The following is a 14,500-nucleotide window of genomic DNA, read 5'->3' on the forward strand; positions in this document are numbered from 1 at the left end:
CACGGATAAAAGAGAATGGCAAAACTAAGACATTCCAAAATTCAAATTCAAATGTAATGTCAGAAACCACAACCACAACAATAAAAAAGGTTTTATACCAATTTTGTTGGGTTTCCAACAAGCTTTCCCTTTCATACACCTTTAACTGACTTCAATTAATAAATTCAATTCACTAATTCAAATGGAACACGACAGCCGATATTTAAGTCTTAAAAGTCGAAAATTAAAAGCAGTTTAAAGCGGTTTCGACTGTTGCCACCTCTGCAGCAATGGAAATATAAATCTATCTAAATTTAACAGCGAAATATCTCGGGAAAGTGCTACCTACACAAATAACAGAGCTAGAGCTGTGCAATCATAAAAGCGCTATAAAGTTTTAATTTTCGCGAACGGTGTCTAGGCGGAATTGCAAAAATAAACAATCATAAAGTTAATATAGACTATGAAATGTTGATGAGTTTTCTTTTATATTTCGCCCCTTATATGTAGTTTTAAAACAAACAAAAAAACACACTTTAACTGCTTTAATAGCTAGAAACTGAACTGAATAAATTAATTAAATCACTTTATTTATTTAGGTCAAAGTAAATTTATTGTATTACAACGGTCCTAGGTAAATGTACCAATTTTCAAATTAATCACACGTCTTGAAGATGATGAATATTATGTAGAAAAATCCCGTTACATAGGTATATTTTTTAGGAAGTTGCCTATACAAGCTAATAATAATAAAATATTAATAGGCCGAGCAGATGAGCTCGAAACCAACCTGATTTAAAAAGGTCAAAGAAACTATACACACCACAACATGAATGTCAACTTGTAATATTATGTGAGGTCGATGTTTATGAATTAATTACAGTTACTATCTGTGCGGTAGAAATAAGTTCTACCCATGCCAACAATATACCACCGCACTACCTATTTCATGACAATTTTAATTCATATGAAAGTTGTTCGTAGTTAAATTATAACGATGATTATGGAATCTGATCTATAGAATAAGACGCTTCGCATACGAGTGTATCCAGTGATACAAATAGGCTGTTACTCTAATCCCGCTGATAGGTATTAATTTATCTTGTTTTTTTTTTTTTGGTCAGGAGGAAATCGCCGAACTTCCGCCCTCCACTGGGGAATGGAGGGCGGGGCATGTCGGAGTCGAACTGACTAAAACCTCCTGTCGCTCAACAACCAACGTCCAAACCTCGCATGAGACAGAACTCATGAAAAGGCAAAGGGGGGAAAGTGAAGCGCTTAGTGCGGAGCACATCTCTCCCATCACCCTCCCCTTCGGGACGCTGGACGGGCGGTCGTCAGCGCCACGACCACCAGCTCTCTCGGTCGGCAGGCTATCCGGAGCCCGCCTAGATGGCGCCGGATAGAGTGGGTTATCCTACGGAATACCCAGCTGGGTCAAAACCAGCGTGGGTCGAGGATAGCCGGCCTTCCATCACCCGGATGCTCTTGCGTAAAACGCGTGCAGAGCAGATTGCACGTCGTCTTCTTAGGCCCCCTTCGCCGGTCCCCAAGCCGACATGTGAAGGGGACCCGAAATACTTAGGGGGCCAAGGCTTGGGCGAGATCTGCCCCCCTGACCCCCGCTCGACGGCGGCGGGCTTGTGCGTCTCTCACGCGCCCCGCCGCCTCCTTCTGCAAGATGGTGCACTCGCAGAAGTCGAGCATCGCCTTCCACGACTCGTCGTCGCCGAGCATCGATGCCACAACACTCGGCAACGACAAGTCGTTTCCTATTTTTGCGACCAGGACACGGCGCCACCCCTCCCATGCGGGGCAGGCAACGAGCGTATGCTCTGCCGTGTCCAAGTCGCAACCACAATGGTGGCAATCTGCCGTCGGCTCGGCTCTGATCCGGTGCAGGAACCCACCGAAGCAACCATGCCCAGTGAGTACCTGCGTGAGCCGGAATGTGAGGCGTCCTCTGTCACGATTCACCGAGTCAACAAGGACTGGGCCAATCGCCTCGACAGTCTTACGACCAGACGAAGGATCAGCCAGCCGCCTGGACCATGACTTCAGCACGGAGGTATTAATTTATCTAGTGTAATACGTACTTAACACGTGTTCACGAATGACAAACATCGTGTAAAACAAATCAAACCCGCAAAAATTATAATTTGTCTAATGGGTAATTGCGTGTGGCAAAGATTTAATGCCTTCCGTTTCGAAGTATCTAGCAAGCGTTATACAATTGAGACTTAAAGCTCATTTCTCAAGGTAGCATTCACATTGTGACCACAATGAGCCCCGGTAATCATCTAATGAGTTAGTTCACCCTTCTAAGCAAAATACAAAAAGAAACAACCAAGACCAAGAGTCATGCTTTTTTTTTAGAATCGAGTTTATAATAGATCCGTTTTCATACTAATTACTAAAATCGGCTAAAAGGACAGTTACCTAACTGGTCCGTTACACGGACAGACCGCAGATTTGTCATGGTCCGCCTGTTCACGTATTCACATCGTTTATCACAAATATCTGATTCAAAATTAAACGTGCATGAGAGTTATTTCACGTTTAATCTGTACTTTACGTGTCCCCATCAATCGTGTTTTTTTTTGTATTCCACCTAATCGTAGTCTTTCAAACAGTTTCATAGCTCCTAGTTGTATTAAGTATTTATATTCTGAATTCAGCATAATTCTAATTTTATTAATTCCACTAGGTCGACGAACAATCTTTTTCTTAAATGGCTAAATTAAGAAAATGAGTAGACGGCTCACTGCTGTACAGTAACAATGTCGGGCACAGCCAAGCTGAGAATTCTTTTCAAGCTTCGTTTGAAAAGGGCCGTATCAAAGATCTCGGGGAAGATAAGAATGATAACTTAAAACGCTCTATCGATGAACGCATCAGTTCTATGTAATAGGAATTATCTTTGCTCCAGTTACGTACAGTGCGACTGCAAAAAGGCAGAAGCTGATATCATCTCAAGCAATTATTTAGAGCACTCCCGATGGAACATGCGGTGCAAAACACAGAGTGCTCTAAAGTCTCTTTATAGACCGAGTGGATCCAAATCATTGTGAATATCAATCGGCATTCCGAATAGCCCTGCATAAAGTCAAATAAATTTGATTGAAATATTTGTGATTACCGAGATCCGCACACAAAATCTTGAGATATGAGATAAAAGTCTCAATTATATTATATAACGGATGTCCCACTACTTAACCTTTTTAGTGTTGAGCTTATTTTCATATATTTTGCAGAAATGCTAAAAGATTTATGAAAGAAAAAAAACATAAATAAAAATACAAATATATAAATTCACTTGCACAATACGTTATACCAACAGTTAAAATTTAATATGTTAGTAACAAAACCCAAATCCAAAATACCCACTGGAATTTAAAAACGGAGAGGATTGAAAGGAAAGCCGATTATTCTGAATTCAGTCACAAACAAATACATCCATTATGCAGTTGTATTGTCTAAATCCGACAGTCGCACGTTCCATGTTCCATGAACTTTCCGCTGGTTCTATGCATGCGCATGTTGACCAAATGCAACTTTAATGCGTTTATGCGCATAGCAAATTTTGTATAAAGAAAATTTACATTTTAAGACTTGCTACTTTCAAAGCGAAATTTGAAAACTGTTCTGTTTGATTATTACTACATAAATCTTAATGATTACATCAATCAGAAACATATATTAATATGTTCGGAACGCCCGTAAAAAGTTTAATTGCAAAGAAACAATTGTCATAAGTACATATTTTTATAAGTTTCTTTTTGTTTTATCAATGGTTGTCAATAATAAACTCTCAGCTACGAGATGTGCGTCTTATTTATTTATTTATTATTATTATTATTATTTTATAATTTTTTTTTATTATTATTTTTTTTATTGTAATATAAAATGTTCCTCATCAAAACCCAAAATATAAACAAGAAACCGTTCGCTACAATACATACCTACTAATATCTTGAAATAAAGTGTATTTTCTTCACTCTGCAGCTTTCATTACGATAAAGTAATAAGTACATATGTGTAAATATAACAATTCACAAAAAAAAAAATTAAGGTCAATAAATCCGTCCAAAATCTTGAATTAACAGGATTTATATTATATATTACGATTTATATTTACGACACGGGTGGTTTACGAATTACATAAAACATTACCAAATCTAACATTAATTACGATTTAGTTTTAATTAAATACAAAATTGTATTAACTTTCCATTAGTCGTAGAAGCTTGGCATTCCAATTGTAGTAATTGTATACGACCGTGAAAATCATTAAACGTGCCTAGCATAAAACTGAGGGGAATAGTTTATGGCACGCAAGAAAGTAAAAAGGATGTGAGTGAGGCTTTTCGCGACCGACGCCATTACATTTAAATAAACATTTTATTTCAATATCATTATACAATAGTATTATCTTCGGTTTTTCGTGAGTCATAGACAGAACTAAGACCTGTATGCTGTTTAATGTCGTATTTTTAATGTCATTATATTGTTTTATTTCCACGGCCTCAAACGCGATGGTCATGGACGACTGACGTCATTCGAATACTGTACTATAATACTGGTAAGTAGTAGAAACGTCGAAAATAACTTAATGATAATAAAACAATGAAGTTAAACATTAAAGTAGTTAATCGTCTGTTGAGATCTGGCGAAAAATGACACTTCGGAACTACCTGCATAGCGTTGACAGATTTTCATTTTATTTTCAGCTATTGTCAAACTTTATATGTTGTTCAAAGTAGATTTAATTAATTCAACTTATAGATTTCTATGCCCAATGGATTGGGCATAAAAATATAAAATTGCTATGGAAACATGGATGTTTCCATAGCAATTTTATACATGAGAGAGAGTAAATTTGCTTGATTTATTACGCTTTCACGTCCTCATTATTTCATTGATCGTCATGAAATTTTGTATGCACAAAATATGACATATGGTATTTTTCACCAAGAAAAAAACACTATTCCACAGGGATATATATTTTTTTTACATTAACGTGAGTGAAGTCACGTGTAAAAGCTAATAAATCAAGAAATAACCAGTAACAATAGCATTGGATTACAAAAATAAATTTGACAATCAAATAGTAGATAGATAGGGGTGAACGTAGTGAAAGTATATTTTCTTTATCCGACCGACCCAACGCAATTTCTGAAAAAATGTGACAAAGCCTATAAAGGCCATAGTGTTTCATTCCGAGAGTAGAGGCAAAATCGGCGACCGAGCGACCCGCCGAGAAATATCTACAATTCGCCACGATGTACAATATCAAAAAAAAAACTCCAATTGACAATTGACAAATGATCAAAATTAAATCATACCGATTAAGAATTCGACAAAAAAATTAACAAAGCTTAATAACATCAATAGCAAAATGGTAATCTAACAAAATAAAATCAAAGGCTATTTTATTTCAACATGTTTTGTGTGAGAACAATTTTAATTCAGTTTCGTTCATAGAGATTGCTTTCGGTGTAGGTACTTGAGGAAAAAGGATAGAGAGAAACTCATAAATCAGAAAGAAACGAATGGGCACGATGTCCAGTGAATTTCGGTATCGAAACAGATTGTACCTTCGAGGCTAGGAAGCCGCCACCAAAACATTACTTACACCCCAATAAATTCGTAAGCATCATACAAAGAGAAAGTTACACTCGGGATAGTAAGAAGTTTTACGGGATATCAGGAAACAAAAAATAAGCGTGTTTAGGTTATGTATTAAATACATTTATGTACGTTAAAAATATTTTGCAATAAGAAATGGCATTCGAAAACTTACCAAAAATATGATTATACTTACTACTATTATATTTAAAGTGTAAATAAACCAGTACTCGATAAACGATAAACGATTATGAAGTCGTCGTGGCCTAACGGATAAGATGTCCGGTGCATTCGTGTTGAGCGATGCACCGGTGTTCGAATCCCGCAGGCGGGTACCAATTTTTCTAATGAAATACGTACTCAACAAATGTTCACGATTGATTTCCACGGTGAAGGAATAACATCGTGTAATAAAAATGAAACCCGCAAAATTATAATTTGCGTAATTACTGGTGGTAGGACCTCTTGTGAATCCGCACGGGTAGGTACCACCACCCTGCCTATTTCTGCCGTGAAGCAGTAATGCGTTTCGGTTTGAAGGGTGGGGCAGCCGTTGTAACTATAATTGAGACCTTAGAACTTATATCTCAAGGTGGGTGGCGCATTTACGTTGTAGATGTCTATGGGCTCCAGTAACCACTTAACACCAGGTGGGCTGTGAGCTCGTCCACTCATCTAAGCAATAAAAATAAAATAAAAAAACGAACTGAAAATTATGTTCTCTTATTAAACCGCGCATAAATATCTATTGCTTTGTTAAGTGTACATTGCGAACACGCAATGTATTGCAACATTAGCTGACCTTTGCGCCCCGCTTTATTTACGATCGTAGATTCCGCAGATCTGTTCATTTTTAATTGAATAATCCACATTACGTGAATTGCGAGCAACATCAGCGAAATAAATATTTGGAACGTCTTTTATTACGGTCTCATTCATGATGAGCTTTATAAGCCCGCAAGAAGGATACTGTTAAGAAGCTTTCATCAAAATTATTAAGACCATATGAAAAACATTTTCTTACAATATCCATAAAAGTCTTTGATATCTCGTTAAGAAAAACGTTACTGTCAGAGATCACCAATTCTTACAATATGTCACCATCATTTCTATAGAAACACCCTATTTGATAGTTGACACATATAGATTCATGTGATATTCTTAAAAAATCTCCCTAAATAGAGCTCAATAGAGGTAATATAACTGGAAAAGGCACACTATAGTTTGACGTTAAAAATCAAAATATGTTACAAGTCTACATAGGTATAATAATAGTAGTTCGACATAAGCATTGAGAAAAAAGGAAACAAGACCAAAAAACAGGCAGTTTTATTCTTCGAACCAAAACTTTATTTAACAAGAACAAGTTTATTATCTTAGTGTAAAATAGTACGCGAGGTCACATAAACAAAAACCCCTTTCGGAAAGATGGTTGGCGCTTATCTAACAACTTTACTAGAAACCCTTACAGTGAAGATAAAACAACAAGTAGATCAAGCTGTCAGACCTGAAGCGACTGCTAGCTCTTTCAGTTTCCGAAGAAATGGAAACATTGGAAAAGTTTTTTGTGTATCTTATTTAAAAGTAATAATTCCCAGACAATCGACCGCGTCTCAATCAGATAAAGGACTCGGAAACGGATAGGACAAGGACTAACCGCAAAAAACTACATAATTTTGTACTTATTTAGAATATCTTTGGCAAATTATATCATATGAATCAATTGTAAATTTAAATATTCACGAAATCGGAGGTGGCTTGCGAAAATTCGGTTCAGTTAAATCATTAAACAATGAACATTCTTAGCTAATGACCGATTCGAGTGTTTTAAAAAAAATGAAATTAAAAGTAAAAAAAAAGAAAAATTAAAAAAGATGCTCGCAAAATCAACAAAATGAACGATATCAAACAAATACAATAATGTTTCTTTTTGATATGAAACAGGACAAAGTCTGCCAAGTCAACTACGAAATTATGATAAACTATTTGCTCAAGTTTACGATTCTTAGCACACAGAACAAACAAAACACCTGTGACATGACTACTGTCTTTTTTTTCGAAACATCGGATATTATTATAAAACAAATAAATTAAACGCAAATCTAAAACAAAAATCTATTCTAAATCTTAGAAGATTTAGAAATCGCCTATGCAGAATTTTAAAGTTTCGTATTTACAGATGGTAGGGCGTCTTGTGAGCCCGCACGGGTAGGTAACCATCTTACCTATTTTTGCCTCAATCAGCAATAAATTCCGGTTTGAAGAATGGGCCAGTTGTTACACCATAAAACTGGAATTAGGACTGAAATCTCAAGGTGGGCGGCAGCATTTACGTTTTTGATGGCTATAAGCTCAGATAACTACTTAACACCGAATGTAACGCGCTGAACTCACTGTTCGCCCGTATATCGTTTTGTAGTCGTCGTGGCCTAAAGGATAAGACGTCCGGTGCATTCGTGTTGAGCGATGCACCGGTGTTCGAATCTCAGGCGGGTACCAATTTTTGTAATGAAATACGTACTCAACAAATGTTCACGATTGACTTCCACGTTGAAGGAATAACATCGTGTAATAAACATCAAAACCCACAAAATGATAATTTGTGTAATTACTGGCGGTAGGACCCTCTAGTGAGTCCGCGCGGGTAGGTACCACCACCCTGCCTATTTCTGCCGTGAAGCAGTAATGCGTTCCGGTTTGAAGGGTGGGGCAGCCGTTGTAACTATACTTGAGACCTTGGAACTTGTATCTCAGGGTGGGTGGCGCATTAACGTTGTACATATCTATGGGCTCCAGTAACCACTTAACACCAGGTGGGCTGTGAGATCGTCCATCCATCTAAGCAATAAAAATAAAATAAAAATGAAAAACATATTGCAATATCGATATAAAAAAAACTAACCTAAGGTAATTTTACAGTGCGTGGTCACACGGAAGTCCGCGTAGAACTTCAGATGGAGCGTTGGGCGGCGCGGGGAGGATCGGTCCGATTACGCTGCGTTCACGACGTTCCAGCTCACCTGCTTGACAAAGTGGTCTTCCTACGTCACGGAACAAAGATCTTCCAATACATACGAGACAGGAAACCGCCGTACAGAAACTTTACAACACCCGGTGCTGTACTCAATGTAAGTGCATAATATATTTTTTCTTAAATGCTCAAGCATAATTAACGTTTTATAATTCTAGCGATATGCTCCGTATACCGATATGCTGCGACCGTATGCACGTCTGCTTACCAGGACAATAAAAAAAAAATCAACACTATTACCAAACTGCTTAAAAATTTATGTGCAGATTAGATAATTTTGTTTTCCCGATCCGAGTATTATGTGGGTTGTCTATGTGTTTGTTTGTTGTCTCGCGTAAAAATACCCTAACGCGATAAAATACAAAATATAAATAGGTACATTGTATCATTTAGGTCCGGACCTAATAATAATAACGCTACTTTATTGCGTATTAAGGCAATTTCCGAAAAAGAATATTGTCAAAATGTTTTTCTGTTCAGGCTTCAGAAAAAACGTTTTCGCAAGTCCAACCTTAGTGTCAGATGGCAGCCGGCTGTAAAACTTTTGGTCCAATATTTTATACTGCGAGCATGTACTAAACTACAAAGTCGCCTAGAATGACTATTTCATCTGTTGGGGTTCACGTTATTCTTGTTTCGTATCGATAACACAGATCAAGTAGTCTTTTCCTAAGATCTCTTTCGAGCCAGCAGTAAGTGATGACTATGGTCATCAACAATTTTATCAGTAGCCCGTGTAACAACACGCTCAGGTACTTCTCGTACACTTTTCTATGTTAAACTTCTTCCGTAACATATAACAGGGCAATAGTACCAGATTTTAAACTAGAAGAATACTTCTTAATTTTTTACCCAGTAGATAAAATGAGATCACAGTCGATCTGGCATTGAGTGCTTACCGAAATCTATAGACATCACAAAGTTAAGGCCGCCTTGAAATATGTGATCAAAGTCGCTATTGTATTTTATAACTAGCTGACCCGGCATAATTCGTAGTGCCTCAATCGATAACTAAAAGACCGACAGGGGACGCATCAAAGGAAAAACAAAATTGTTATTTTTATTTAATTCCGAGCATTTTCATATTTATCTACCTTTTAAACCTTCTATGGACTTCCACAAATAATTCAAGACCAAAATTAGCCAAATCGGTCCAGCCGTTCTCGAGTTTTAGCGAGACTAACGAACAGCAATTCATTTTTATATACAGAGAGATAAACTCACCACGGTTCCCACCGTTCAAACCAGAGCGTACGACTGCTTCGCGACAGAAATAGACAGAATGATGATGGTGATGGTGCCACGCAGGCTTACAATACGTTCTACCACCACTAGATATGTTTTTTTACTTAACATGTGAACGAAATTATAACATACACAAAATATTTCTACATTTAAAATAGAAGAGCCACCGCATTTACGTCATCATAGCCAGTGTGGGCCGTAAAAGAATACATATATATAAATCCTCTTTCCCCAACGTAAAACGTATGCTTCCCTGTTGAATTATGTATAAAACACACATGTACAACGTAAGTACAACGTACACCTTTATTACGATACAGTTTTATATGAAGGCTACGATTACGATCGTAAATTACTGATTCGTTTACTATAAAAATTAACGTCTGCAACTTGTTTTTAAAATATTTTAGATTCGTCTTTATTTTGGTTGGTTCGAAAATCTTATTTTATTTTTGTTGCTCTAATAATCTACATTATCATAATACGATTAGCGTTTAAATTGCCGACGCAGCGCTTGTAAGAAAAACTTGTTTAAATGCCTATTAATCTCTTTCGCAGTAGGCGGGAACACGTTCAATGAATGATTATGTATTCCCGAGAGGTGTCTGCTTCTGAGTATATCTAGATAAGTTAAGGTTAGATCTAATAATCACATTGCTTGGAAGATAGCTGAAAAGATTCTTAGATTGTTATTGCCGTGGAATTAATAACATTGACGAAAGTGACTAAACCGAAAATGATGATAGCTCTGTCTATGAAATAAAACACATAAAATTAGACATAAAAGACACACAGCGAGCAAAATAGAACACATACGAGCATATATAGTAGAATAACGATCGCTAAACTAAGATAATATCAATTATTTTGATTAAAAAATGAAATGAGATTTCCAAAGTTTTCAAAATAACTGATTATAAATTTTGAGTATTTGAGCAATCAACAAAAAAATGTTAGAAATTAAATAAGGCTATAAAGCTTCAATAATAATTACAACTCTTGAGGAGCTATAAAATACTATGCCATCACTGAAAACTAAGTTCGGAATTAAACAAATTTTTTTTTCTTGCTTAGCTGGATCGTCCGATCTCACAGCCCACCTGGTGTTAAGTGGTTACTTGAGCCCATAGACATCTACAACGTAAATGCGCCACTCACCTTGAGATATAAGTTCTAAGGTCTCAGATAGTTACAATGGTTGTCCCACCCTTCAAACCGAAACGCATTACTACTTCACAGCAGAAATAGGCAGGGTGGTGGTACCTATCCGTACGGACTCACAAGAGGTCCTACCACCAGTAATTACGGAAATTATAATTTTGCGGGTTAGATTTTTATTACACGATGTTATTCCTTCACCTTGGAAGTCAATCGTGAACATTTGTTGAGTACGTATTTCATTAGAAAAATTGGTACCCCCACCTGAGATCCGAACACCGGTGCATCGCTCAAACCGAATGCACCGGACGTCTTATCCTTTAAGGCACGACGACTTTTAATATTATTAATCTATCTTCTATCTTCTATCTATCTATATATATAAAAATGAATTGCTGTTCGTTAGTATCGCTAAAACTCGAGAACGGCTGAACCGATTTGGCAAATTTTTGTCTTGAATTATTCGTGGAAGTCCAGAGAAGGTTTAAAAGATGAAAAAATACGAAAATGCTCGCAATTATATAAAAACAAACAATTTTGTTTTTCCTTTGATGTGTCCCCCGTCGGACGGATTCCTTTTGTTTGTTTGAAGTTTATTTTATTTATTTATATAGATTGAGGCACTACGAAGTCTGCCGGATCAGCTAGTTAAATATAAAAACACAATAGAGCGTGCACGTCGATCGACAAATTTCGTTTCGCATCGTCAAACTAATGAGAAAGCAGCGAGCTACTCGAACGAAATTTCTTAAATATGAACACGACTGAAAATTTACAAACGCAGTGGGACTCGGGGCCGACTAACGCCCCGGGTTGAGTTAATTTTCCGGGTCAGTATTACCTCCAGGGTACCCACACTTGAAGCGGTGTTTGAAACCGTTTTGTTCACTTCACTTCCCGGCACTTCTCGGCCGGTTGTACGTTGTGTTTTCCGTTTCAGTTTAAAGTTTTAAGTGGAAATACGGCTGGTGGTAATTTAAACGAAACATAATAACTTTAAAGAGTTGAACAAAAGATAAAACTTTGCTGAAAGTATCTTCAATAGAATATTGTCTACTAGCAAGAAATATACAATTTCAAATACAATATTCTTCCTACACATAATTTAATCTGAAATAGAAATTTGAAACATAAACATTGTGGTTACCTTACGGACAAGTTTACCAGAGACGCCTATTCGCAAGCTTGCTGCTTAATTGTGTAGGCACTAATGAATTAAACGTTGCATGCTCTAATTTAACAAAAACAGTGTTACAATCAATTTTGAAATATACCAATGTGCGGCAACTGTTTCCCAGAACAAAAAACTTTAGTAGCGATAGTAAATACGAACAAAAAAAGGCGGTGCCTAAAAATGGTACTTCAGTCCAGGGTACTTCAGGATTAAGTGTTCCGTGTTTGAAACTCAAATTTTTTTTAATGCTTAGACGAACTCACTGCCTACCAGGTGATCACTGATTACCGAAGCCCATAGGTATTAACAAAGTAAATGCCGCCACAAACCTTGGGACATAAGTTGTAAGTCAGTTTTATGGTACAACCGCTTTTTTTTCGGGCAGGAGGCCGAATCTATGCGGCATCCGTGCCTAGGGGGCACGCAAGCTATGTGAGACTTGACGGTCTGCAGGTGTTAGAAGCCGACCATGGGCCCAAGAATAATTTTTAGGGCCCCACCGGACCAAACGGCTCCAACTTGCACTCTCATACCCGACGTACGATCTCCGACCGGGGTCAGAACCCGGTCAGAGTAGGGGGGTCCCGCCGTCAACAGGACAACAACAACAACCAGACTCGCGGCGCTACCCCAAGGACGCCCGACCAACGGGTCGTCCAGGCGATCGGCAACGACCAACGACGCCGCTCTCCGCGGTACGGTGGCCCAACAGGCCGCCTGTGCGATGTCGCTGGTGTTCCAAGATACCCCACTCAATCAGAATTAGCCTGGCGGGACGGAACGCGATACACCGCCGACCGGGTTGCTCTTCCACAGTATGTTCGGTGACGACAACAACGACGGCAACGCGGATGGTAGCCGCCGACAAGTCGTCCCATCCTCCTGATACCAGCGCGCTAGAGTTATTGTAGCTTGCGGCGCAGCCTCTACCCCCTCAGGTCACACCATGACCATCAACGGGAGGAGACTGCCCCCTTACCCGGACCGGAGATGGACGAACGCCTTCCTCCGACCCCCGGCCCGAAGGCCCGGTACGGCGCGGAAAGGAAAGAACAGCTCTTTTTCTCCGGTTCGGCCGCCTCCTTCTGCCAGATTATGGACCCATAGAAGTCGAGCATCACCTACCACGACTCGTCGCTGCCGAGCATCATATCGACGACGGTCGGCAGCGACAAGATAGTATACAACCGCTGCCCCATCCTTGAAAGCGAAACACATTCCTGCTTCACGGTTAATGGGCATGGATGTAGTACCTAGCTATAATGGGTCCCAAGACGTGCTACAAATAGAATACGAATTCATAAGCTTAGAATGGTCAATTTTAGAAGGAACATAACATTCACAATATTCATTCGCAAATCTAATAAGAAAACATCACCCATGCGTCCTGACTATAACGCATTTGACTAAGTTTAAGAAGTAAATTTTACATAAGGAACGTTTCCAAAATCTAGTCTTAAGAAAAATTTCCTTAACAAGCTCCCAGGTTGTATGTCTAGTTTTGCGGGTTTATAATTATAGGTAAAATTATTTCGGCTGCCGAACCCAATGCTCGGTAATTAAGACAATTTCAAGTGATCAAAATATTTCTTTGTCCGTATAAAATATAGTATTTTGTTCGGTTTTAGGCTTCGATCAACAACTATATACCTATACTACTATTGTTGATCGAAGGCTTTAGGCGAGTCGTAGACATTTTGAATTTGAATCGTATATGAATATTGTGCTTAGTTATTGTTATTCAAACGAAAACTGTATTGTAGTATTCCAAATGTTGAAAATAATACCCAATTGTCGCGGTATTTTGGTCAGAAGCCCCAAAATATCTTTATCAATGGGATCATGTACCTATTTACTAGGTGGCAAAAAGTTATCGAATAAAATGGTACCTACATACTTTAGTTAAATGTAAATAAACTATACTAAAAAATGTTATGAATTTTCTTAAAAAATGCGAAGTAACTTTTCCCCAACCTATTAATATAGTGACAGTAAAAAAAACGCGAGATCAAACAGTTAAAAAGTAGTTTTAATTACGTTTAAAATATTTATCTATATATTAATACGTGAAGCAAAAACTTTGTATCCCTTTTTACGAAAATTGCACGGACGGAGGAGTATGAAATTTTCCACACTTATAGAAAATATAGAGAAGAAGTGCACAATGCTAATATTTTTTTAAAATAATGCATAAAAGATACATTAAATCAATAAAGAAAACATTACACACACTACATACCATGTATTTGATGCACACACGCATGCATACTATTTATTGTCAAACT

At 37.8% G+C, this 14,500-nt stretch overlaps 1 protein-coding gene across 3 annotated transcripts in view; it reads left to right on the forward strand.

Moving 5' to 3' along the window:
* Positions 1 to 14,500, forward strand: part of LOC119628328 (uncharacterized) — a 124,451-nt gene that overhangs the window by 76,313 nt on the left and 33,638 nt on the right. For all 3 annotated transcript variants that reach the window (XM_038014579.2, XM_062671441.1, XM_038014581.2), the window contains exon 3: positions 8,527 to 8,735. In XM_038014579.2, the coding sequence (XP_037870507.1) occupies positions 8,527 to 8,735 (209 nt within the window). The remainder of the gene's footprint in view (positions 1 to 8,526; positions 8,736 to 14,500) is intronic.

Source organism: Bombyx mori, chromosome 12, assembly GCF_030269925.1.
Source record: "Bombyx mori chromosome 12, ASM3026992v2".
Classification (NCBI taxonomy): Eukaryota; Metazoa; Arthropoda; class Insecta; order Lepidoptera; family Bombycidae; genus Bombyx; species Bombyx mori.